The 27,618-nt window shown below is 35.1% G+C and overlaps 1 protein-coding gene across 8 annotated transcripts in view; it reads right to left on the minus strand.

The window, feature by feature from the left end:
• The window catches only part of LOC105500026 (Dmx like 1), a 175,787-nt gene that overhangs the window by 45,806 nt on the left and 102,363 nt on the right, over positions 1-27,618 (minus strand). For 4 of the 8 annotated variants that reach the window (XM_011772923.3, XM_011772924.3, XM_011772925.3 and 1 more), the window contains 8 exons: positions 27,166-27,242; positions 25,007-25,134; positions 24,268-24,516; positions 23,822-23,935; positions 12,436-12,614; positions 8,007-8,143; positions 5,519-5,604; positions 4,027-4,228 (listed from right to left, as the gene is read on the minus strand). In XM_011772923.3, coding sequence (XP_011771225.2) covers positions 4,027-4,228; positions 5,519-5,604; positions 8,007-8,143; positions 12,436-12,614; positions 23,822-23,935; positions 24,268-24,516; positions 25,007-25,134; positions 27,166-27,242 — 1,172 coding nt within the window. The remainder of the gene's footprint in view (positions 1-4,026; positions 4,229-5,518; positions 5,605-8,006; positions 8,144-12,435; positions 12,615-23,821; positions 23,936-24,267; positions 24,517-25,006; positions 25,135-27,165; positions 27,243-27,618) is intronic. The other 4 variants (XM_024787129.2, XM_071098562.1, XM_024787128.2 and 1 more) reach the window with 1 other exon arrangement.

Consider the following 27,618-nt stretch of genomic DNA (forward strand, 5'->3'; position numbering starts at 1 on the left):
CTAGCTAGACTAATAAAGAAGAAAAGAGAGAAGATCCAAATAAACACAATTAGAAATGACCAAGGGGATGTTGCCACTGACCCCACAGAAATAAAAATAACCATTAGAAACTACTATGGGCACCTCTATGCACACAGACTACAAAACCTACAAGAGATGGATAAATTCCTGGACACACACACCCTTCCAAGACTGAACCTGGAAGAAACGATTCCCTGACAAAGCTAATAATGAGCTCTGAAATTCAATCAGTAATGAATAGCATACCAACCAAAAAAAGCACGGAACCAGATGGATTAACAGCTAAAATCTACCGAATGTACAAAGAAAAGCTGATACCATTCCTACTAAAACTACTCCAAAAATTGAGGAGGTGGAACTCCTCCACACCTAATTCTATGAAGTCAACATTATCCTGATACCAAAACCTTCAGAGACATAACAAAAAAAGAAAACTTCAAACCAATATCCTTGATGAATGTCAACACAAATATATTCAACAAAATACTCGCAAACCAAACCCAGCAGCACATCAAAAAGCTAATTCACCATGATCAAGTAGGCTTAATTCCCAGGATGCAAGTTTGGTTCAACATATGCAAATCAATAAATGTGATGAATCACACAAACAGAACTAAAGACAAAAACCACATAATTATATCGGAAAAGGCTTCTGATAAAATTCAACATCAATCCATGTAAAAACTCCCAGTAAACTAGGTATTGAAAGAACATACTTCAAAATAGTAAGAGCCATCTATGACAAACCCACAGCCAACATCATACTGAATGGGCAAAAGCAGGAAGCATTCTCCTTGAAAATAAACACAAGACAAGGATGCTCTCTCTCACCACTCCCATTCAACCTAGTATTCAAAGTCCTGACCAGAGCAATCAGGAAAGAGAAAGAAATAAAAGGCATCCATATAGGAAGACAGGAAGTAAAACTATGCCTGTTTGTAGATGACATGATTCCCTATGTAGAAAACACTATGTCTCAGCCCAAAAACTCCTAGATCTGATAAACAACTTAGCAAAGTTTCAGAATACAAAAATCAGTGCACAAGAAATCACCAGCATTCCTATACACAACAGCTAAGATGAGAGCCAAATCAGGAAGGCAGCCCCATTCATAACTGCCACAAAAAGAATAAAATACCTAGAAATACAGCTAACCAGGAGGTGAAAGATCTCTACAATGAGAATTACAAAACACTGCTCAAAGAAATCACATAAGACACAAACAAATGGAAGAAACATCCCATGTTCATAGAGAAGAAGAATCAGTATCATTAAAGTGGATATACTGCCCAAAGCAATTTACAGATTCAATGCTATTCCTAACAAACCACCAACAACATTCTTCACAGAACTAGAGAAACCTATTTTAAAATTAGTATGGAACAAAAAAAAAAAAAAAAAAAAAAAAAAAAAAAAAAAAAAAAGAGCCTAAATAGCAAGGCAATCCTAAGCAAAAGGAACAAAACTGGAATCACATTACCTGATTTTGAAGTATACTACAAAAATACAGTAACCAAATAGAAAAGTATTGGTACAAAAACAGGCACATTGACCACTGGAACAGAATAGAGAACTGGGAAATAAGGTGACACGCCTCTGGCCATCTGATCTTCAACAAAGCTGACAAAAACAAGCAATTAAGAAAAGACTGCCTATTCTATAAACGGTGCTGGGATAACCGGCTAGCCAAATGCAAAAGATTGAAACTGAACCCCTTCCTTGCAACATACACAAAAATCAACTCAAAATGGATTAAAGACTTACATGTTAAACCAAAAGCTATAAAAGTTTTGGCAGACAACCTAGGCAATACCACCCTGGATATAGGAACAGGCAAAGATTTTATGACAAGGACCCCAAAAGGAATTGCAACAAAAGCAAAAATTGACAAATAGGATCTAATTAAACTTAAGAGCTTCTGCACAACAAAAGAAACTATCGACAGAGTAAACAGACAACCTAAATGGGAGAAAATATTTTCAAACTATGTACCTGACAAAGGTCTAACATCCAGCATCTATAACGAACTTCAACTGACTTACAAAAGAAAAACAAACACCACCATTAAAAAATGGGCAAAGGACATGAACAGACACTTTGCAAAAGAAGACGTACATGCCAATGAGCATAAGAAAAAAGCTCAATATCACTGATCATTTGAGAAAGCAAATCAAAAGCACAATGAGATACCATCTCACACCAGTCAGAATGGCTATCATTAAAAAATAACAGATTATTTATAAAAAATAAATGCTGGGAAGGTTGCAGAGAAAAGGGAACACTTATGCACTGTCAGTGGGAGTGTAAATTACTTCAACCACTGTGGAAAGCAGTATGGCGATTCCTCAAAGAGCTAAAAATGCAACTATCATTTGACCCAGCAATCCCATTACTGGGTATATACCTAGGGTAATATAAATGATTCTACGTAAAAGACACATGCACACAAGTGTTCGCTGCAGCATTATTCACAATAGCAAAGACATGGAACGAACCTAAATGCTCATCAGTGTCAGACTGGTTAAGGAAATGTGGTACAGATACAAGAAATACTATGCAGCCATAAAAAAGAATGAGATAATGTCTTTTGCAAGAACATGGATGGAGCTGGAGGTTACTATCCTTAGCAAACTAGCACAAGAACAGAAACCCAAATACTGTATGTTCTCACTTAAAAGTGGGAGCTAAATGTTGAGAACTCATGAACACAAAGAAAGGAACAACAGACAGTGGGGTCTACTTGAGGGGGGAGGGGGGAGGAGAAAGAGGATCAGAAAAAATAACTATTGGGGGCCAGGCATGGTGGCTCACAGCTGAAATCCCAGCACTCTGGGAGGCTGTGGCAGATGGGCTGCTTGAGCACAGGAGTTTGAGACCAGTCTGAGTAACAAGGTGAAACCCCATCTCTACAAAAAATACAAAAAATTAGTTGGGCATGGTGTTGCATGCCTGTGATCCCAGCTACTCAGGAGGCCAACACAGGAGGATCGTTTGTGCCCAGGAGGTGAAGGCTGCAGTGAACTGTTATCATGCCACTGCACTCCAGCCTGGTTAACAGAGCAAGACTTTGTCTCCAAAAAAGGAAAAGTAACTACTGGGTACTGGGCTTAGTACTACCTGAGTGATGAAATAATCTGTAGAACAAATTCTCATGAGTTTATTTCTGGGTTCTCTATTTTGTTCCACTGGTCTATTTGTCTATTTTTGTACCAGTACCATGCTGTTTTGGTTACTGTTGCTTTGTAGTATAGTTTGAAGTCAGGTAATGTGATGCCTTGTTCTTATTGCTTAGGATTGCTTTGGCTAGTCCAGCTCTCTATTGGTTCCATGTGAAATTTAGAATAGTTTTTTCCTAATTCTGTTAAGAATGATGTTGGTAATTTGACAGGAATTGTGCTGCATCTGTTGACTGCTGCTTAGTGCTATAAACTTTTAACACTTCTGTAACCAGTTATTTTGAACAGCACTGCTCTAGAGCAGGCATCAATAAACTATGGCTCACAGTCCAAATCTAGTCTACCTACCATTTTAAGAAATAAAGTTTACTGGACAAAAACTGAATATATTTGTGTACATGTTGTCTATGGTTGCTTTCACTCTACATTGGCAGGGTTGAGTAGTTATGACAAGAATGTGCAGCCCAAAAAGTAAAACTCCTATCTTAAAAACAGTATTCAGGGTGGGTGTGGTGGCTCACACCTGTAATCCCAGCACTTGGGGAGGCCGAGGCGGGTGCATCACCTGAGGTCAGGAGTTTGAGACAAGCCTGGCCAACATGGTGAAACCCCATTTCTACTAAAAATACAAAAATTAACCAGGCATGGTGGTGGGCTCCTATAATCCCAGCTACTCAGGAGACTGAGGCAGGATAATCGCTTGAACCCAGGAGGCAGAGGCTGCAGTGAGCTGAGATTGTGCCATTGCACTCTAGCCTGGATGACAGAGCGAGATGCCATCTCAAAAAACAAACAAAAAAACCCAAACAATATTCATAAGAAAACCTACTTGAAAGGAGTGTTCGTAGGTTCCAGTAAAGCTTTGTGGCGAAGAATTGCAGGACCTGCAGACAAACTCTCTTCAGAGGTATGACTTGCGATATAATTTTGAGGTGGCCCACCATGGATTTCAAGTCGTCGGAGAAGAACTTGTTCCCAACATTGAAGAGTTTTTAGAACCGCATGACAAAGAGGTGAACTAACTGGAAGCTCTAAAATGGGAACACTGACTCATATTAATCTTATGCAGTAAAATGCCATATTCAATTTTAAGGAAGACTGAAATGAGAGCAGGGAGAGCGGATGCAGGAAAAAAAAAACACTGAGATTAAATATTAACATACACTTTGGCAGGGAAGATGTGCAAGGTGAGATGGGCAAAGAAACCCAGAGGATTACAAAAGGTATGCCATAAATCTGTGTAAGTATTTCAACATTACTGCTTCTGACTTCAATATTACAAGAAAAATGTATCTGAAGATTTTGAAAATATGTATGTGGGGAAAATTAATTGCTTTAAATCAAACTTGTCCAACCCATGGCCCACAGGCTGCATATGGCCCAGACAGCTTTGAATGAAGCCCAACACAAATTTGTAAACTTTCTTAAAACACTATGAAATTTTTTGTGATTTTTCTTTTAAGCTCATCATCTGTTGTTAGTATGAATGTATTTCATGTGTGGCCCAAGGCAATTATTCTTCCTGTGTGGCCCAGGGAAGCCAAAAGATTGGACACTCCTGCTTTAATTTGTATCGGACTAATTTCTGTATGGCATATAACTCTTTAAGAGCTATAGAAAATGTAAACAAAACATAAAGTTAAAATTAAATAATACTTGCCATGGAACTCAGCACTTTGCAATTCTGCCCATCCATACTCTGGAGTCCTGATCTCACTTTCAACTTTTAGTTATTCCTACTACTTACCTCTCTATATCTAAATAACATGCTTAATACTTAATTTTTCAATTTCAGAAATGATCTACTGATTTACTACTATGGCATAATGAGAATAAACTCCTCTGTCATCATTATGATAGAGTCTCATAAAAATATTTCGTTAAATTGGTATTTTTGTGTTTACCGTATCGTATATACAGAACTATAGTTCATAGCAGAATCACTTAGAATGTTATCATGCCCCTTTCTTTCCTGTACAATCTTTTCCTCCTTTGAAGTTAATAATTGCTAGCTTTTGCATTTGTTTAGTTTTCTCTCCATTGTAAAATCCCTTAACACTTGGCTAGAGTATAGAGTCTCAATATAGTCAATCATATCACGTTCAGTGCCCTTGATTTCTTGGATGTTGCCCTCCTCAAGCACCTAACAGTATGACAGATACATTTACAGACGGTTGGTTTAGTTAAAAGAAATCTAACTTCTATAACAGGATGTCACTAAACTTTTCCCCCACTCCAGAAAAAAAAAAAAAAAAAAAAAAAAAAAAAGGTAGTAAGTCAAAAGCAATGGTACCATGAGTTCAAGTGGAGCTATTTATTACCTGCAAGATCATGACCTGCAAAGGGATAAAAAGTCTTCAAATTGTTGAGCACCAATTGCACCATTGCCAACCGCATCAAGGACCAACTAAAAATAAAGCAACAATAGATCTGTTAACAATTTCTATAGGAATTTAGAAAAGTATACTACCCTTTGATTCAACAAATTCCACTATTAGGAATCAACCTGAATATACCCCTCTATGAAAACAAAATAATACACACATCCAGTTAGTCGTTTCAGCATTATCTACAATAGCAGAAGTGCAAAAATAACCAAAATTGTCCACGACGAGAGTACTCGTTGAATAACTATTTTTGACCTAAGGAATATTAGGGTAACCATAAGGAGTAATGAAGAAGGATCTCTAAATGTTAATATGGAGTAAGTTTTCATATATAGTAATAATAAAAAGCAGGTAGCAGAACACTATATGTAGTATGCTACCCTCTGCAAGAAATCTGGGGGAATAAGTTTGGACAGATGCTTTTGCTTATTTGCAAACAGAAGGATAAACCAGAAGCTAATAAAAGTGATTTGCTGTAGAGGATGTGCAGAAGAAATTGGATAGAGTAAATAGAAGCTTAAGTAAAACTTGTGATTTCACATTTTTATATAGTTTGATTAAAAAAAAAGTCAGCTTCTCTTTTATTTCAAGTGGAACATATTTATTTCTTAAAGGACTGAATTTTTAGTTATTTTTTAACAGTAGTACAAAAACATAAAATTTACCATTTTGGCCATTTTTAAGTTTATAGTTCAGGGGCATTAAGTACATTCATAATGCTGTGCAACCACCATCACCATCCAACTCCAGAATTCTTTTTATCTTGCAAAACTGAAACTCTAAATTCATTCCCCATTCTCCCCCCACCACCAGCCCTTGAAAACCACTATTTTATTTTTAGTCTTTATGTATTTCACGATTCTAGGTACCTCATATAAGTGAAATCACATACTATAACCCTTTCTGTGACTGATTTATGTCACTTAGCATTATATCCATGTTGTAGCATGTGTCAGAATTTCCTTCCTAATTAGGGCTGAATAATACTCCGTTGAACATACATAGCACATTTTGTTTAGTAATTCACCTGTTAAAACACACTTGATTGTTTCTTCCCCTCGGTTACTGTAACTAGTGCTGCTAAGAACATGGGAAGTACAAATATCTGTTTCAGTCCCTGTTTTCAATATTTTCAGGTATATATCCATAGTGGAAAGGCTGGATCATATGTTAATTTCTATTTTTAATTTTTTAAGGAACCAGTATACTGTTTTTCACAGTTGCTGCACCATTTTACATTCTCACCAAAAGTGCACAAAGATTCCAATTTCTCCTCCTCCTTGCCAGCACTGTTATGTTTTTTTTTTTTTTTTTGTAGCCATCCTAATGCATATGAGATGTTGCCTCATTGGGAAACTGATCTGCATTTCTCTAATGATTAATGATATTAAACATCTTTTCATATTCTTATTGGCCATTTTCATATCATCTTTGGAGAAATGTCTATTCAAGTCCTTTGTTCATTAACATTTTTTTTTTTTTTAGAAATATAGATGGAGTTTTGCCATGTTGTCTGGGCTGATCTTGAACTCCTGGGTTCAAGTGATCTGACCACCTTGGCCTCCCAAAGTGCTGGGATTACAGGTATAGGCCATCATGCCCAGCCCATCATTTATTTTTTAAATTATTTGTCTTTTTGTTGTTGAGTTGTGCAGTTTGACTTTTAAATGATTTATATACTGAAAAAGTAAAATTCATTCAGCAGGGGGAAAAAAACTCTCAATAAACCAGGAAGTAAATAATCTCATAGTAACTTTTAAATAAAGAATGACTTCAATGTCCTCATACATTTATCTCTTTTGGAAAATTTACATTTTTTTATCACGCCATTAACATACCATGTTTTAGTAAAACATATATATGTTTTAGATGTAAACATATCAACAGAGACAAGTTAATATTCCATCATTCATGAATGTAAGAATAACGCAGTACTGGAGCCAGAGGTGAGCATTTAGAACATTTATATGGTATACAGAGTACTTTTTGAAGATAGTGCCTATTGATATCCTATAGTACTAGTGTTCTACTGAAAATACTTTATATTTTCTAGACTAAAACAGTAGAACTTGTTTATGTTAGAGCCCAAAATGCAAGGTATAATCTTGGAGCAAGATTTGTGAGGAATGATGCAAATTACGGATAGTCCATTAATTGACAAACAAAGGTATATGAGAAATTATTGTTAAGGAAAGGAATTTAACAATTTCAACTAAAGAAATTTGAGTTATAATGTGTTATAAAGTCAACATAGAAATAAATTATTGTTAAGGAAAGGAATTTAACAATTTCAACTAAAGAAATCTGGGTTATAATGTGTTATAAAGTCAACAAGCTATTAATTTCACACGTATTTTTTCAAAAATATTATTTATATAAACCATGATTTTTAAAAAGAAATTTAAAATAAAATATTCCATACCTATATGAATTTGAATTAGAATGCTCCTGGAGATGGAAATCTGATGCTAAAACATCATCATCATCATCATCATCATCACTTCCCAGACTCTCCTCTGAATCATATTCAGCTCTACTTTGAGAAGGGGGTAGAAAAGGCTAAAATAAAGGAACCATGAAATTTATCAGCCAAATATCTAATTTAATACATTCAAACATATAGTCTAACAGTAATAATTCATCTCATTTGCAGATACTTCACTATAAGAGAGGTAAGTAACTATTATCTTACCATCCTATGCCTTTGACATCACTTGATACAATTCCATTATTTTTTCATCCATTCAACAAAAATTTATTAAGTATTCACTGTGCGGCAAGAATTCTACCTGATTTAAGAATTTTTAAGACAGATACAATCACCACCCTCATTTACATTTTACATGTTAGTGGAAAAAATAGGCAAATAACAGAAAACTAAATACAACTTGTATTAAGTGCTACAAAGAAAAGAAATGGAGAATAAGGAGAATTGAGATAAGGTGATCATGGAAGTCCTCTTTGAAAAGTACGAGACGCCGGGCGCGGTGGCTCACGCCTGTAATCCCACCACTTTGGGAGGCCGAGGTGGGCGGATCACAAGTTCAGGAGATCGAGACCATCCTGGTGAACACGGTGAAACCCCGTTTCTACTAAAAATACAAAAAATTAGCTGGGCGTGGTGGTGGGCACTTGTAGTCCCAGCTACTTGAGAGGCTGAGGCAGGAGAATGGTGTGAACCAGGAGGGGGAGGTTGCAGTGAGCCGAGATCGCACCACTGCACTCCAGCCTGGGCAACAGAGCCAAACTTTGTCTCAAAAAAAAAAAAAAAAAGAAAAAAAGAAAAGTATGAGAACTAAAGGACAAGAAGGAATAAACCATACAACAAGGGGGAAGAAAAGCATTTTAGACAGTGGAAAAAGAATGCAGAAAGAGTTTGGGAAAGAGTTTGGTTTGAAAATAGTTTGATTGAGTCTGCTAAGCAGAAAGACAAATGTTGGGAGAAAGATTGGAGAGAATAGCAAATGACAGCTCAGATGGGGTCTCGCAGGCCATGGTAAAGGAATGTAAGGGAATGCCACCAATAAGTTGTAGGTAGAAGACAGCTTCTGAGATTTGTATGCTAAGTATATCATTACGATCACTCTCTTATGAGAGAAAAGCTAAATGGCAAGAGTAGAAATGGAGACATCAGTAACTAAAACAGGAGTTGGCAGCTTGGATATAGGTGGTTAGTAATGAAGCTGGAGAGAAATAGTAGATTCAAGACATATTTTGGAGAAAGCACCGACAGATCTGCTGATAGATTTGGAGAGCAAGAGAAGGTGGGGGAAAAACAAATGATTCCCAGGTTTTTGGCTTGAGCAACTATAAGGATGAATATATAATTTCATAAAATGGAAAGACTGGGTATGAGAGGGAAGGTTTTGGGGAAAACTGATATAAAATGTACAAATCACGAAGAAGACCAACATTCATGGGTCAAATAGAAGAGGAAGGATGAAGAAAGAAGATTATGAAGGAATAAATAGTAAGTTTAAGAAAAAAAGCTACAAGAAACTCGCATCAAGAGAAAAGGAGAGAAAAGCATTTCAAGGCACGAGTAGTGAAGAATGTTGAATGATGCTAAGAAGACAGATTAAGAAATAATTAAAAAGTTTCCACTATACTTGACATGGATATCACCTGAATCTCAACAAGAGCAGTTTTAATGGGTGTAACTGGGTCAGAAAGTTATATGCTAAGTAAGTATGAAAGGGAAACAAGGCAGTAGAAACCACATGTGTCTATAGTTTTGAAAAGCTGAATGTGAGTGGGAAAAATGGGATAGCAGCTGGAAAATATTTCAGGGTCAAAGCAGGGGTTTGGGATGGGAGACACTAAAGCACATTTTTGTCTTGATGTGAAGGATTCGACAGAGAGGAAGAGAACTGAAAACACAGGGAAGAGTAGAGAAGAAAAGAAAGAATGCGATTCAGAGTAGAACTCGAGAAAATGGTCTTTGATAGAAGGACTTTTCCTCCACTGTAACAGGAGGGAATAAGCCAGGAACAAATGTAATTGATCTGTAACTTTAAATTGGGATGATGAAAAAGTTTTGTCTGATTCTATCTTTCTCAGAGACTTACAAGGTGAGGTCATCAATTAAGAGTGAGGATAGGATGGAAAGGGAGATGTGGGAAGTTTGAAAAAAAGGTTGTAAAACCTTGGAAGACCAACAAAGAAACATAGCAGGGAGAGTGGAACTTCTGGAACAGCTGAGTAAACAGCTTGGTAAGTCCTTTCTCCAAAAAGCAACAATAAAATTGAACAAAGTTGTAGAAAACAACCAATGGTTGACCCATGCATATAACACATAGAGAAGTATTTATTTTAAAAAATCTATGGGATTTGATCTGGGTAAAACAGTGAGAACTTGGTTAGGAGCTGTTCCCATTCTACCCCAATCTCTGTGGTGTAGGTGTTCCACCAGCGTCAGCAGGGCAGGCTGTGAAGACTAGAGTTCTGATGCCCTGTCAGAGGGGTTGTCTTTAAAATTCTAGGCCCAGAGGCATTATCAAAAGTAACAGAGATCTCAGGAGCAAACAATTAGGGAAGGTAACATCTCAACTACTTTGAAGTTGTGATATTGACTGGGTGTAAGGGCAGACCCTAGACATTTAACAAAAAGATTCAGAAACAAGACAGCTAAAGAAGGCCTTGCTAACCAACAATCCTATATCCAGCAAAAACTCTCCTTCAAAATATAGAAGTGAAATAAAGATATTCCTAGATAAATGAAGTGCTTAATAAATATTTGTTGAATATATGAATAAATAAATCACTCAAAAAAGGGCAGTGAGGAACAAGGAGACACAAACTCCCTTCATTACCCTTAAGCATGTAGGATATGAGAAAAATAAAAGCCATAGCTTAGTAGGCCTGGAAGACTTTTGTCACCAGAGAACAGTTAGAGTTAGATGTCAATTTGTGCAGGAGAACGTCTGGAAATTGAGAATGTGAGGGATGTGGCTGATGACACAAAAAGTTAAAGATACTTATATAGGCAGTCCTTGTTTCACACAGTATTGCATGACTATAAAAATGACCATGCATGCAGAAACTATACAGAGCAATAATAATCAATGGGAAAAATTACAAATGTTTTGTGACCTTTAAAAACATTTGTCAAAACACTAAAAACTCTTACCATCAGCTATAAATGAATAGAAAAAAATTTTTTAAATAAACTAATTTTAACATACTGTAATTAAAATATTAGGAATACAAAGAAATAACATGTTTTATTTCTTTGTAAAAAACTTATCAAGAGTAGTTTGAGTAGCGATTGCCTTTTATCTCTGTAACTTAGGATATGAAGCAAGCATTTCTTCTGTGCCTTAAACAAACTGTCACACTTCTAAGATTTTATCAGCTTCCAACATACTGTTCTTTGCATTTTCAATGCTGTGAATCCCTTCAATGTAAAGTTTTTTGGCAAGGTCACTATCTCTGAACATCTTCATCATTTTATCACAACTACTTTCTACATTTATAAGTTCACCTTCACTAAATTCCTCTGGCTGTACATCTAGAGTCTTTCAAATGGCAGCATTGTCAACATACCCACAGTTGGCTATTTGTTCTCTAATTTCACTTATGTTCAACTTGAATATCTTGAATATCACTCTCACTACTATCACTTTTTTTATGGATGCACTTTCATCTTAGTTGGCCACTTCCCTCTTCTGATTAAATCCAATTTTGTACTCTATCATATGGGTTTATCACAGGAGAAGAAACAAAACAACTGCATGCTTTGCTGTGTATGAACTGAGTAACAGGTGCTACATAATCAATCACTGAAAGACTTTAAAAGAACTGATATGATTGGTCACTGATCAAAAAGTGCATATTTACATAGTGATTTCTAGAATGAAGCAGGGAAGTTTACTCATATTTAATATACTGTGGTAACAAATTTGAACCATGTTGTTGAGGGAATAATGTTACTTAACTAAACACTGGTAATTGAAATTTATGCATTTCAGAATAATGAAAGACTGCTGTAGTATAAAAAAAAATGTATATGGATGATAGATGACCAGAGCACTTTGATTTCTTAATCACCATCAAGTACATTAACATGAGAGTGTTAAGCAAATTATCTTTTATCTCATAAAAATATAATAAAATGCAAAAGTTGTTTAAAATGCAAACATCATAATTTACCAAAAAACTGCCTCAAAAACTCTATGAAATATGGTCAAAATATTCTAGGGTATATATTTTTGGAATGTAGCCTGATACTAACGAAAATTTTCTAAACCAAAGTGTGAAAACATTTGGAAGCACCAAAAATTACACTTATTTCTGATATTCTCATTTCTATTTGACTATGAAAATATTGATCTAGATAGCATTTTAATTACCTTAGCTATGAAATAGTCCCAGATGCTGAGCTCGGGTGGGATGAACTTTTCTTTAACTGCCAGTGACTCCTGGCTTACTGGTGCTGAGGAAGGGGTCAGTGGGGCAGATTCTCTGCAAGACATTTTTGATGATCTAAAACGTTTGTTCTGTTTTTCTCCTTCTTCAACTAGTGAAGAAACTAATAAAAAGAAAATAAAACGTTACTGAAGTACTATTTTCATTGCATTTATTTCACCTGTGTTTATATAAGATCTAAGGTTAACTACAAATAAGCACGCACAAAAAAATAAGATTAAGATTACGAAAGTACACAGCAGGTAAGAAAATAAATAGAGGAAGACAAACATTTTTGTCTAGCAACCTCTGCTTTTTCCTCAATTTGTCTCTCTCTCTCTAAATGCTGACTTATCTATTGTATGTGAAAGATAAAAGGATGTAATATCCACCCATAAATCAGTCCACAATTTAACTATGAACACGATAGGAAATTTCCAACATCCTTCTACTTTGCTTTTTTTAAAGATTATCATGGGATGTCAGTGTTAATTAAAAGCAACAACTCCCTTCTGAGATTCTTCGGTAATCATGTGGCCTCATATCTAAAACTATATTTTTCATTAGAAAATATAAACAAAATTCAGGCACCATAACTACTTAAACTAATTCAAACTTTTGGAAATGGCTCAGAGATAGAATTTTCTAGTCAATGGAATGACAAAGAAGAAAATAATGCAATCTTGCTGTTTTATTTTGTGAACACTCCACAATTAGGCAGTATTTTTTTAGTATATTACCTCAGAATACTAAAGACATTAGCATTAAAAAAGTTATACAAATCTTTAATCAACCTTGAGTTACAAAATGCAAATCACCAGTAGATAATCAAGGATTTTGCAAAGGCATGATCTAATACACAGGCAAACAATTCCACATTAAGGCACACCAATATTCTCCTTTGATGGTTCCAATGAGATTTTACTTACCTTCCACAGGAAAGAAAATACTTGTGCTGTAATACAATTTGGTTTTATTGTTTGAGCGTCTCAGCTTGCAGACACAGCATGCACATGCATTATAACAAGCTATAGTCAAGCTGAGTTTAATATAGTAATTTGGTTATTTCAGAAAAAGGGAAAGATGAAAAAAATATTAGTATTCTAGGAGACTACTAAAAAGTGGCATAAAAAGATTATTACTTAACCTTTCAAATGATTTTAAAAGGAACTGTTAGATTAAATGTGTAAATTTTTTTCTTTGTTCGTACTAACATTTGATAACCAACAATCAAGTTTCCAGTATTACTGCTGCATACATTAACACACATTCTAAAACTTAAACAGTAGTTTACCAACTTCTCATCAAGTGAAAAGTGAGAACTATAGAAGTATTTTTTTTACCTTTCAAAAACTTAATGCTAAGTTTTAAAGTAAATTTATCAATTCATAATTTGGCTTTAACATTACTATTTTGTCTTTTTTAAGAGATGGAGGTCTCCCTATATTGCCTAGGCTGGATTTAATCCCTGGACTCAAGGGATACCCACAATTCAGACTCCTGAGTGGCTGGGACTACAGGCTGGTGCCACTGCACCTGGCTGATTTTATGTTATTAAAAAGCATGTGAACCAAGGAGTATAGACAATCTCTGAAAAAAATAAAATGTACAATGTTAAATTAATAGATTTTTGCCAAGATTGCTATGTCATAAAAATAGTTTTCTTTTTTTCTTTTACTGACCCATTGGTAGATAAAAATAGTTTTAAAGGTAAAACATGAGAGTTTTTAAAGACAGAAAACACTTGAAACTACAAGTTGTGAATCCAGTCATGTGACATGAAAATATTAACCACACTGGGAGCAAACATTTAAAATTTACAGACTCAACACCAGGAAGTAGAAAACCACTTATTAAAACACTTTTTGGCTGGGTGCGGTGGCTCATGCCTGTAATCCCAGCACTTTGGGAGGCAGAGGTGGGCAGATAACCTGAGGTCAGGAGTTCGAGACCAGCCTGGCCAACATGGTGAAACCCTGACTTCACTAAAAATACAAAAATGAGCCAGGCGTGGTGGCATGTGCCTGTAATCCCAGCTACTCAGGAGGCTGAGGCATGAGTATTGCTTGAACCTGGGAGGGGGAGGTTGCAGTGAGCCAAGATTATGCCTGGGCGACAAAGCAAGACTCTGTCTCAAACAACCACCACCACCACCACCACCCTTTTCATGAAGCAGGACCAAAGGAAAAAAAAAATTGGCAGTTTTACAGTAATGAACGTGTATTACTTTAGATGTTTTAACTAAAAGGACGTTAGTGATGTCACCCAGCAAACAAGAAATGACCTGTGACTTGTCAATAGGGTAGTTACTCCCTCTTCTTTGTCCTCCAATTGTAGGAAGACTTCAGGCAATTTTATGCTTGAATCCTGTTAGGTCAGATTGGTTGTGAAGTTTAGGGGCACCAATTCAAACTATAGCTGCTGGGGTGTTCAACTGGTTGTTTTTGAAAATGCTAATAATCAAATATCAAGAACATTTGCCACTCCTTGGGTGAAAACTAACTCTACTGTTCTATTATTATGGGAAAACAGCTACTTTATTAGTAACAGAAGAAAAAAATAGTATTAGGGAGAAATTAAGAGCAACCTGAACACAGAGTTTATGAATTTTAAGAGGTGTAGGGAGGCTATAAAGTGACTGAAGAAAAACTAAGGCATTCACAGGAAAAACAGAATCATGTCCTGACATAAATTTAAAAAATAAGTTTCAGTTGCTTTCCCAGGAAGTACTTTTTAAAACAAAGTTTCCATGTCAAGACAGTAGACTGTACAGACAAATATACCTTCCTTCCCTTAAGAATCGTTTCCTCACCCTCAGAATATCTGTAATGTGGTTTTCTAATAATTATAAAAGTAACTCCCCAAAGAACCCAAAACAGAAATGGAGAAATGGTTAACAGGCTACACACAGGGAAGGGGAGGAGCAGAGGAATAAGAAAACATTCCTTTCTATAAATTTTTCTGTACTACTAGACTCGTTACCACACACATATATTGCTGTGATTAAAACTAAAATATAAGGGGAAGGTTAAGTTAATATTTATTTTTAGGTTTATCATTTAAAATCAGCACAACGAAATTAATATTCTGAACCTAGATTTAAATGTCATTTCTTTAAAAACTGAACTTAGAGTTCAAGACCCGCCTGGGCAACATGACGAAACCTAGTCTCTACAAAAAAACACAAAAATTAGCTGGGCATGGTGGCGCATGCCTGTAGTCCCAGCTACTTGGGAGGATCTCTTGAGCCCAGGAGGTGGAGGGTGCAGTGAGCTGAGATCACACCATTGCGCTCCAGCCTGGGCAACAGAACCAGATCCCGTCTCAACAACAAAACAAACAACAAAAAAACTGAACTTAAAGTAACCAGCAGGCCTCATTCTCTACTTCTTAATCTAAGGCACCCATATCCACAGAGCTATTCATGAGTTTGCCAGAGGATACACGAAGCTTCAGGAGAAACATTAGTCTGGGCCTTCAAACTGAGCCCCAAAATATGGAAAAGATAAAAATCATGTAAGTTTAAGGCAAAACAGATTTCAAATTTATTTCTTGCTTTCAGCAAGCCAATTCAGTCTAAGTCTTCAGTCTCCTAAGAGGTATATATTAACCTTTCTTTATCTTCAGGTAAAAAGTGTGAGGACTACAAATGTACATGAACACTAAGTGTAAAACAAATCCTCAAAATTAAATGTAAAACATGATTTTCCAACTAAACTTCAACTATTCCAAAAATAAAAGGATTAAAGAAGCAATTAATTGAACGTACTTCTTAATCCTCAAAGAATAAGATTAGTGATTGAAAAAAAAAAAGAAGTCTGGCCAGGCACAGTGGATCATGCCTGTAATCCCAGCACTTTGGGAGGCTGAGGCAGGCAGATCACATGAGGCCAGGAGTTTGAGACCAGCCTGGCCAAAATGGCAAAACACTGTCTCTACCAAAAATACAAAAATTAGCCAAGTGTCGTGGTGTGCACCTGTACTCCCAGCTGCTTGGGAGGCTGAGATATAAGAATCACCTGAACCTGGGAGGCAGAGGTTGCAGTGAGCCAAGATCATGCCAGTGCACTCCAGCCTGGGTGACAGAGTGAGACTCTGTCTCAAAAAAAAAAAAAAAAAAAAAAAAAAAAAAAGTCTGGAATATGATACTATCCAGCTTTTAGAAAGATTGACCCTCAAAGTCTTCCTAGTATCATTACCATATACAGTATCTTGAACATGGCTCCATAAATATCTATAAAAATGAAATAATAAAAAGTGATGATTTGTCTCCAAAACACAGAGCAAGGCAGTCTCCACGGTAGTTGGTGTACAAAATGATTCACTGGACTATGGAAGGAAAATACCACAACTTCTATTTAGATTTATTTTTTGATAAATAGGGGAAAATGGCAGAAGGAGAAGGGAATGAGGTAGTGGAGAAGAAGAAAGGGACAGGAGAAGAAAGGGACGGGGAAGAAGTAGAGGGAAAGGAGAAGGGACAAGAAGAAAGGAGAGATGGGAGCAGAGGGACAGGAAAGCAGAGGAAAGAAGGGGAGGAAGGAAAGTAGGAGAAGAAACTAAATTTTGTCAATGTTTAACATCTGGATAGATAGCAGTAGACATAAATATACATATATTGAGAATTTGGTCAAGCATGTTTTATGGATAAGGTAATGTATTCAAAAGCCTGAAGTCACTGCCCTAGAGTTGTACTTACTTTTCAATCACCCTGAATGCCACAATACGGTTCTGTATATAAGATATCACCCAAACTCAACAAACTTATTGAAAATGTGAATGGAGTATACACCCACAATGGAATATTCAGCCTTAAAAAGGAAATTCTGTTGTAAGCTACAACATGGATGAACATTATACTAGGTGAAATAAGCCAGTCACAAAAAGTCAAAGCACTATATAATTCCACTTATATGAGGTATATAAAGTAATCAAATTCCTGGAAACAGAGTAGAATGGTGATTACCAGGGATTGTACGAAGTAGGGAAACTGTTTAATGGGTATAGTTTCAGATTCACAAGACGAAAAAGTTCCAGAGATTTGTTTCATCACAATAGACTTACCACTAAACTATATACTTAAAAATGGCTCACTTGGTAAATTTTATATCATGTGTTTTTAGTCATAATAAAAAAATTAGAATGGAGAAAATATATTCAAGCCATTTTGCTGCAGGACTTAGGACTGCCAGAAATACTAGAAAACTGGGTTGAAGAGAGAGATCCCATGATTGGTCTCAGTAAGGTACACAGAAATATTGAATGAAGCAGGGCATGGTGGCTCACACCTGTAAACCCAGCACTTTGGGAGGTTGAGGTGGGAAGATCACTTCAGTCCGGGAGTCCAAGACCAGCCTGGGTATAGTGAGACCTTGTCTCTACAAAAATAAAACTTAAAAAATTGACTAGGCTAATCAATGATGGCATGCACCTGTAGTCCCAGCTACCTGGGGCACTGAGGTGGAAGGATCACTTGAGCCCAAGAGGCCAAGGCTGCAATGAGCTGTGATCGCACCACTGCACTCCAGCCTGGGCGATAGAGCAAGACCCTGCCTCAAAAAAAAAAAAAAAAAAAAAAAAAAAAAAGAAGAAAACAGGAATGAGGGAGTCTAGGTCAGATAAATCAATGTTGTATTTCTTACAAGGTTAGTTTCTTCTTTTGTCATCCGGCTTTACCAGTGAAATAAAACAATAATTACATGTAAAAATCTATACATGCACACTTCTTGGACTTTCTTTTATCTTCTATGCTTTCTCTACTCTTATATAAAAATTTGCCTTCCTGAGTCATTTGTAAAATTAATGAATAGAATACTTTTTAAACTTTAAATTAAAATTTACATTTTATGGTCTTCCATGAAAAGTCTAACAAAAAAATGTACTCCTGGCCAGGCGTGGTGGCTCACATTTGTAATCCCAGCACTTTAGGAGGCCAAGGCAGGCAGATCACTGGTGGTCAGGAGTTTGAGACCAGCCTGGCCCGTCTCTACCAAAAACTACAAAAATCAGCTGGGTGTGGTGGTGCATGCCTGTAATCCCAGCTGCTTGGGAGGCTGAGGTTGGAGAATCACTTGAACTCAGGAGGCGGAGGCTGCAGTGAGCTGAGACCACGCCACTGCACTCCAACCTGGACGACAGAATGAGACTCTGTCTCAAAAAGAAAAGAATAGAAAAAAAAAGTATTCCCTTCCACAGAATTAGTTAGTTTGAAGTTCAGCAGTCTTTTAAAAGTTCCTTATAATAAACCACCAGTTAAATGTTTGGCATATTCAATTATATCTTAAATCACCTATTTTGTTTTACATTTTACTATGCTCAAGTCTTAGCTCTTCCAGTCAAGATATTTTGCCGTTTTGCTTATTTTGCTAAAGGAATGATAGCAATGATGTGATAATCTTTGAATACTGAATAGAGAACTTTTATTTTTATAAAAATTTTATAAGAAAAAGCAAAACATGGATTTTCTGATCTGTTTTAGCATAATAAGTCAGAAATAAACTTTATGTCTAGAATATCATTAGCAATCTCATAGTAAAAAATATATGACATGCTTACCACAAATAAAATATTTATTTTATATTTCCATTCCTCAACTTGGAGACATAAAAAAATCATTACTATGAATTTATTAAGATAGATAATTCACAGTTCATATAAATGCAAGTATCACAAAACACAATAAAATTTCTTTAAAACGTTGTTTTATTTATAATATAGAATAAAAAGCAAAAGTATGGATTTCTAACTGTTAGCAGAAAAAGTAATTTTTTGAAAATTGCTATTTCTTAGCTGGTTATCTTCTTTAAAAATCGACCACAGTAACAAAATAATTCAGAGCTCCATGAACATATACCTGCACTACAGTTTTAGTTAATTAGAAAAATCAAATTCTTCCATAACATATAAAGTGGAATTCACAAAACAAGATTTAATTAAAAATTAATTCACGTACATTAACATTTTTGTTAAGAATTTTGACCTGCCAGACTAGCATCTAATAAAAATCTATCATTTTCTTCAGTTATGAAGTTTAAGTTATCTTTAAATATTATGTTACTACAAGAATACATTAAGTATATAATAGCTATATAGAATGAAATATAATCTAGTTCATGAGGCCATCATTGCAAAGAAAATTTAAATCCAAATTTATAACAGAACAAGGAAAAGAAATGATGGCTTTCAAATTCCTCTCATAATACAGTACCGAAACTTATGGAACACTTTTTAGAAAACATGTTTAAGGGTATTTTATCTTCAACATACAATGTATTTCCTCTTCAATATACAATGTATTTCAACATACATGTACTTCATCTTCAATATACAATGCTTTGACACTGGTTTGAGTCGTCAGGAAGATGAAATATTCTAGATTTATCAGCTTTCATTGGCCAAATATAAAAGATAAAAAATTTTAAATATACATTAATTTTAACTGGATTCAAGTTGACTTTTCTTTCTTTTTTTTTTTTTTTTTGAGACGGAGTCTCGCTCTGTCGCCCAGGCTGGAGTGCACTGGCCGGATCTCAGCTCACTGCAAGCTCTGCCTCCCGGGTTTACGCCATTCTCCTGCCTCAGCCTCCCGAGTAGCTGGGACTACAGGCGCCTGCCACCTCGCCCGGCTAAGTTTTTGTATTTTTTTTAGTAGAGACGGGGTTTCACCGTGTCAGCCAGGATGGTCTCGATCTCCTGACCTCGTGATCCGCCTGTCTCGGCCTCCCAAAGTGCTGGGATTACAGGCTTGAGCCACCGCGCCCGGCCTCAAGTTGACTTTTCTAAAATACACTGTTTTATTCCCTTGGTCAACAATGTATATTGAACATTACTTAATGCAATTAGACTCTTGGGACATCATAATTACGATTAGCAGTAATCCAAACACACAGAACTGCTTACCTACAACCTAAAATTTATCAGGTTGCTGTCCTGCCTCGGTAAGTTTTCAGGGCAACATAATAATGCCTTCGAAAAACTGAGATTTCTGAACTTTATATTAAAAGCCAATGCTGCTAGTAGTTCCTTGTCTTGATTGACTTTCTGTTCTGAAATTTTCTCTCTCTAGTTTTCAGTGGATCCCTACTCCATAGGACCTTCACTTCTTTCCCTTTCTCTTTCTTCCTGCTCCTTTTCTTTTCTTTTTTGAGATGGAGTCTTGCTCTCTTGCCCAGGCTGGAGTGCAGTGGCACAATCTCAGCTCACTGCAACCTCCACCTCCCAGGTTCAAGCGATCCTCCTGCCTCAGCCTCCCGAGTAGCTCGGTCTATAGGCGTGCGCCACCACACCCGGCTAATTTTTGTAGAGACAGTGTTTCACCTTGTTGGTCAGGCTGGTCTCAAATTCCTGACCTAGCTGATCTGCCCACCTACGCCTCCCAGAATGCTGGGATTACAGGTGTGAGCCATCACACCCAGCCTTCCTGCTCCTTTTCCAATTAGATCGGCTTTGAAACCAGCAGTCCTTTAGTTTTCGTTATTCAGTGAATATATTCCTTTTTTTTCTGGTTAGCAAATGGACAAATTGTACCATTCATGTTTTCTTTAAGTACTCCTTCAGTTACTTCCATGATTGTATTTAGAATACTTTCTGGGTACTCAAGGACAGATGAGCACCATATAACCTGGATATGACTCTATCCAGCCCTACCACTAAGTGAACAATATGTTTTCAGTATTCCTTATTATTGATTGAGGCTAAACATATAGATGCAGATTAAATTTTAGGTCACTTTATTTTTTACTTGGGGTTAAATAAGTGGTAGGATACAGCTTATGACGGACTTATAATGGCTCCCCAAAATAATTTATGTAATGGTATTTTTGCCTACAACCAACAACTAGAGGGGTTAATAAGATTGGTGCAAAAGTAACTGTGGTTTTTGCCATTGCTTTTGCACCAACCTTATACAAAGATCAACCTGGACTTTCAGTCAGGTTCTTTACATACATCTGTGCTCAGGAAAATAGAAGAAATTGAGACCTGATGGCTAGTTAATAAGAACAGATTTTTCATTTTCTTTTTATGGATATCTGGACATTCCTTAGCAATAATTTACCCCTTTGTAAACATTTTACATCAACAAGATCACAGTCTTAACAAATGAATTTTTCTCAGAACATATTAAAAACATGGTCAAAATTAATTTACCAATTTTTAATTTAAAATTAAACTCAACAGAGCTGTGGATCTTACTTCCCTTGACTTTGAAAGTTTTTCCTTAATTGAATTCAGATATCTCAAGTATAAATACAGTCCAAGGCAAATTTCATGTGAAATTAGTCTTTAAAAAAAAATCTATACAAAAAGCACAATAAGCAACTTTTTAAAAAACAGAAAAGGAATGTTACAAAAACTAAAAATACTTAATATTTTAATAAGCAAAGGTAAATTTGTTAAATAAGATAAATTTGCATATGAAATCTGACATGCATAAGAAGAAAAAGAAGAAGTAAATAAGTTTAATTTAAGGCAAATGGCAGGGACCAGAGAGATAAAACTGTCATCAAAGTAGTAAGTGAAGTGTGATAGGTGGATGAGTACTAGGCAGGATGGTATCAGGCTTCTGGAGAAGTCATGTTAGCATTCTACATATTCAGAATTTTGCAACAGCAAAAACTGTATTAGCCCCTAGATTTGTTCAAGGAAGCTAAGGGCCATGGCAGGGAAGATTATAAATGATCCCTCTGATGCCATTTATACTATTTCATAAGTACAATTTGTGGTTAGGTCAAATACTTTAAGAGACTCATGGTGAACTCTATGTCCCAAAATATTAACTTTAGTTGTTCTTAAAACCTGAAATTCCTTTAACAGGGAAGGCAAATATTCTATTCCAAATAGAGCAATAATAAAGTGTTTCTACCTGTAAAACAGGGGTTGGCAAATTGCAATCCAACAGATAAATAATGTTTTATTAGAACACAGCTATACTCATCTGTTTACAAATGGTCTATGGTTGCTTTTGTGCTACAAGGGCAGAACTAAATAGTTGTGAGATACCAAATGGACTCCAAAACCTAAAATATATATTTGCTTTTTTACAGAAAAAGCTGATTGAACTCTGCTCTAAGTTATAAACTGAATTTGCCTCATGGTAAGTATTATACATAAAGGAATTCCTGCCTGTTTTTTCTTGGTGGAAAAAAGAGGCAGGACCCAGACTAGAAAGTATGAGAGTCCTAGGTAACTGAAGAAACAATTTCAATTAAGGAGAGGAAGTAGAAGCTAGGCCATCATGATTTTTTGCTATATAGTCATGCAGGGCCACAGCTTAGTGGAAACTGCTTCTGAAAAGTATAATTTATGCCAACATTGCTACTAATAACTTTTAAATATTTTAACGAGATAGTAACTTTTCTAACTTCTTTTTAATATAGCTTCATTCAAAGAATATTTATCAATCATGGTATAGATTTTGGCAATAATTTTCTCCTAAATAATGAAGCCGAATTCAAGTTTTTCTTATTCTCTCATGTCCCTCACCAACTGCTTAACCTCCCAAAACATATATATATCCAAGCCCACATACACCTATATGTCCAAGCATATGTTCAGTGTAAACGTCAGGGAAGAAGTGAATGAAAATTCATGAAGAGATAAATCATTTTGCTGAGTTTCTCTCTTAAATGTACGCATAGGGCTTTTTTTTTGAAAAACATTTAACATTTTCAATTTATTCAACATCAGTAGAGAATGAAATAAGTTTTCAGGTACTATATATTAAAAATAAACCTACTCCTCATGCCCTCCACAATTGAAAAACCAAGATTATCACACATGGGCTAACACATGAAAAAAAATACAATTTTAACATTAGAAAGTTTTTAAAAGGGGATATAATTGTTTAAAATATTTACTTTTCACTTAGAAAAAAATATTAACTTTTCATCACTTAAATCACTTAAATATTCACTTAAAATATTTACTTTTCATCATGAACACTTAGAAATCCAAAAACTCTAATGGCCGGAATCATACTATGCAAATCATAAAGCAGCCTAATTTGAAATGTTTTTCTAGTCATTTCAAGCCATAGTCTGATTTTCTATGATTAGCACTGACAGTGTTTCATTTTTACACATTTTAAAATGTTAAAGTCTAAGGGTCAGAGATATAAAAAACAAAGAATTTAAAAGCAGAATAAAATAGCAGAGAGAGTTTTCTAAACTGCTAATCATTGTTTTAAATCAAAAATATGGCTTGATCAAAGGAAACTTCTCAATTTTCTATAAATGCCAAACAAAATAAAACTGGCCCACTGTACCCCAGCCCCTCAAAACAACACAAAGCAAGCTGAATGATAAAAGCCTATTTCTAAAGCTCATATCTTGCCTGCAAGACTGGGAGGGCTATGAGAACTGATGGCTGAAAGAGCTTTGGAAAAGCCCACACATTCCATGGAGAATACCACTACCTGGTGGGGGCTAGGCATAGCAAAGTGCCTTCCTGCCAAAGAAAGAAGAAAGAATCTGTATTTGGGATAGAACAAAAACCAATATTACAGTGTGTTTCAAAACAGATGAAAGTTTCAATAGTAAAATATTTAATAAATTTACATAAGATCATCATTCTAATTGTTGGTACAGGAATATCTTAAAGATTAAAAACTGCACCAGAAACTTTAATACTGCATTTTACCATATAACTATTTGTTCATGCTTTCACAAATGGTCTGTAACAAGAACTTTCTATAACTAAATTAAAATGTAATTACATTTGAGAATGATATCACTCAGATAAATAAAGCTTCAGTCTTAAAAAAATTTTTTTTAACTCACCAGGTAAAGCTTTCGAATGTGTCTGTTCTTTGCTAGGAACATGTGCACCTCCACCAAATACAGCGGACCACATTTTTTCATTTAGAGGATGGGCCACAATCCGAAATAGCTCATTACTTGAATGTGTGGCCAGGCCATGGATGAAGAGACTAAGATACACTGCTGTGAGAATTTCACAGAGCAAGACTGTAAGCCCTGACTGGGCTTCCTCGCCAGAAGAATTCAAAAGTCGAATTAGACAAGTTATTCCTAGAACAACAAACAAACATAGCTGTCACCGACCATAAATTTTTAAAATTAAAAATTAACTATATTTTCCTAATTTTAGGAAAAAATGTATTGTATCAGGATTTAATACTGTATGTTCTTCCCTAGATTCATAGAGTAGTAGCAGTTATTACAGTTAATGCACAAATAGGCTATTTGAGAGAAACATTAAAATCTTTAATGACTGAGATCTGATAGATAAAATTTCATAGACATGTTTTTCCAGTATGACAAAAGCAAAATGATTTAAAAAACGGTATTACAAAACATTTGAGTCATATTAGTATAACGATCACGGAATACTAATGTTAAGTAACTGTATAATTCAGAATGAGTGGTGAATACTGAACTGGTATCAATTCTAACAATATTTAATAATGATTATCAAGCGGCAAAACTAAAATCGTCTTTTTACTTATCTAAGATTATAAACAAGACTAAGAAAAAAATGATCTACACATAAAAATTATACCTGGCCACTGAGCTGGTGATGTATTGGGAGTTATTGCTTCATCTAAGCTTCCTGTTTTCAAAGAATGTCGATGAGGAAGCAGTACCGTCTGATACACCATTCCAGTAAACTGATTTGTTTGAAATGAACTAAGAGAAGAAAACAATATTTAAATCTATAAACTGTATATAATATTTTCATGTTTCAGATCTAATTTCAAGACTATCAATTTCTGCTTATTGATTATACTGCTAGTACATCTAAGTACTATACTGTACAGTCTAGTGCTATATGAAAACAAAGTATTCTTTAAGTGTAAATATACACATTTTCTAAATTAAAACACATTTTAAGAGATAGAGTAAGTACAAATGAGAAAACTAAATCGCTATGTACCACAAGTAGCAAGCTTACATATTTGACTTAAAAACATAGTTATCTGGTTGAAAATGAAGTCACTTTAGGCTTCCTTTTATGTATAATGGCTAGTTTACCCTACATCAGGCACTGTAGCAGGTACTAGGCATATAAGGAATAACAATGTTTCTGTCCCTATAAAATTTACTCTAATAGGGGAACAAAACACAAATAATGTTATCATACTGCTCTTAAAAGATGAAACCTATGCATACGATGCTATCAAGGCAAAATAGAGGAGTATTTCACACAATTTGAGAATTCAGAATAAGCTTCCCCAAGTAAAAGATGCAAAGCGAAGACTAACAGATGAATGAACAAAAAAACTTGCAGCTTGACATACACTATGAAATAATTCTGACAGAAAATGGTGTAAGGAATTATGTTAAGTCCTTTAGAAATGCCTACATCATACATTAAGTACATGAATATAATACTTAAATATATCACATTTATTGGTGTAAATGTGTTATGATCGGCAAATCTCATTGGTTATAACATTGTGATGCCTTTGTAGTTTCTCTTTACTTTCCAGTTTCAAGATGGCAGAGTAACAACAAAAAAAACCTCCCTCATTCCTACAGAAATCATAGATAGGAAAGATAAAAAGAAGTTAATGAAAATAAAGTCTAAATAATAAGAAACTGAATTACTGAAGGATCAGGGTTAACGAAATCAAGTTGAAGCTACCTTGGGAAATACACAACCAGGGTGGTAAGTAAGGCTACCCACAGAAAATTCAAAAACAAAATTGATAGACAACCAAAAATCAATAAGGAAGGCTGACACCATGTAAGAAATAACAAACTTAACAAAAGATCTTCACCTGAGAAACCCAATTTATCAGTAAATTAAAGTACTTCATACTAAAAAAAATTTTTTAAATCAAGAAATGTTATAGAAACAGAAGCAACTATTAAATTCAATGAGATCTTGAAAACGAAAAACAGTATTTCTAAAATATAAATTCTTGCTAAATAAGACAGGACATTGCTGAATAATGAATCCGTGTTTGGAAAATGAAGCTAGAATTTATCCTGAAATGAAACAAAAAGAGATAAAGAAAAGGAACATAGGATGGGAAAGTTAAAAGAACATTAAGAAATGACCCAGAAGTTGCAATATCTGTTTAACAGGAAAGATAGAAAAGAGATGAGACAATATTTGAAGAAATAGAGTATTTCAAAGAACTAAAGATAGATACAGAAAGACCCCAGAGGGTAACAAACTATTTTTTTAAAGCCTAGATAAATTACAGTAAAACTTTATAACATAAAGAGAAATACAGAGAAATATCCCATACATCAATTATTTGGTAAAATTTTCTCAATTCCAAGTTACTTCCTCCCCTGTGCTCCCTGAACCCGTTACTATCTACCGTTTCATTGTAGTTACCATTTTAGTACTATGCCATATTACATACATATCATTTATCAGCTCACATGTTTGTCTCTAACTAGACTGACCCTAAGAAATAGACCTTATTTTATTATTTGCATTAAAATTCTCAGTGCCAATCACAATGTCTGACATAAGGCACTGATCAGTAATAGGCTGCTAAATAAGTTATACTGAATAAAGGTTTGAGATTCATTTGCCATAAAAATTTCAAAGATGAACAAAAAGTACTCAAAACCTCAACCATACGCTGTTTGCATTATTTAAAATAGACTGTTTTATATAGTTCTAAATCACTAACATACAAAATATGAAACCTCATTGCTTACTGTAAGCATTCTTAAATTTCATAAACAGATAGTTACCTGTAGTTATGACTACCACAAAGGCACTGATAAATACAAGCAGAAAGTGAGGCTGCTAAAGTATGCATTACATATACCTGGAAAACAAAAACAAAATTAAGTATAACCTTTTTAAAGTACAGATTTTTTTTTTCAAGACCTACTATAATCAGCATTCTTAAAAGAATGAAAAAATTTTTGATTCTTTGCCTTCATAAACTATTTCCATTTTTTCTATAACACTCATTTTTATCTACATGAGTCTCACTACAGAAAATTTAAACAAAACACACTGAAGCCTTTAGCAGAAATTATAAAACACACATTTGCTGCCCAATTTCTTTTTCTAGAGCAAAGGGGAACAGATGTCAGCTCTCCAGTAGAGCATGAACCGTGTATTAAAGTAAGCCCTCCAACACTCAATCTGCTTTTTCCTCAACCAAAATACGAAGAGACAGTCTGATAACTGACAGT

This window comes from Macaca nemestrina, chromosome 6 (genome assembly GCF_043159975.1).
Source record: "Macaca nemestrina isolate mMacNem1 chromosome 6, mMacNem.hap1, whole genome shotgun sequence".
NCBI classification, from domain to species: Eukaryota; Metazoa; Chordata; class Mammalia; order Primates; family Cercopithecidae; genus Macaca; species Macaca nemestrina.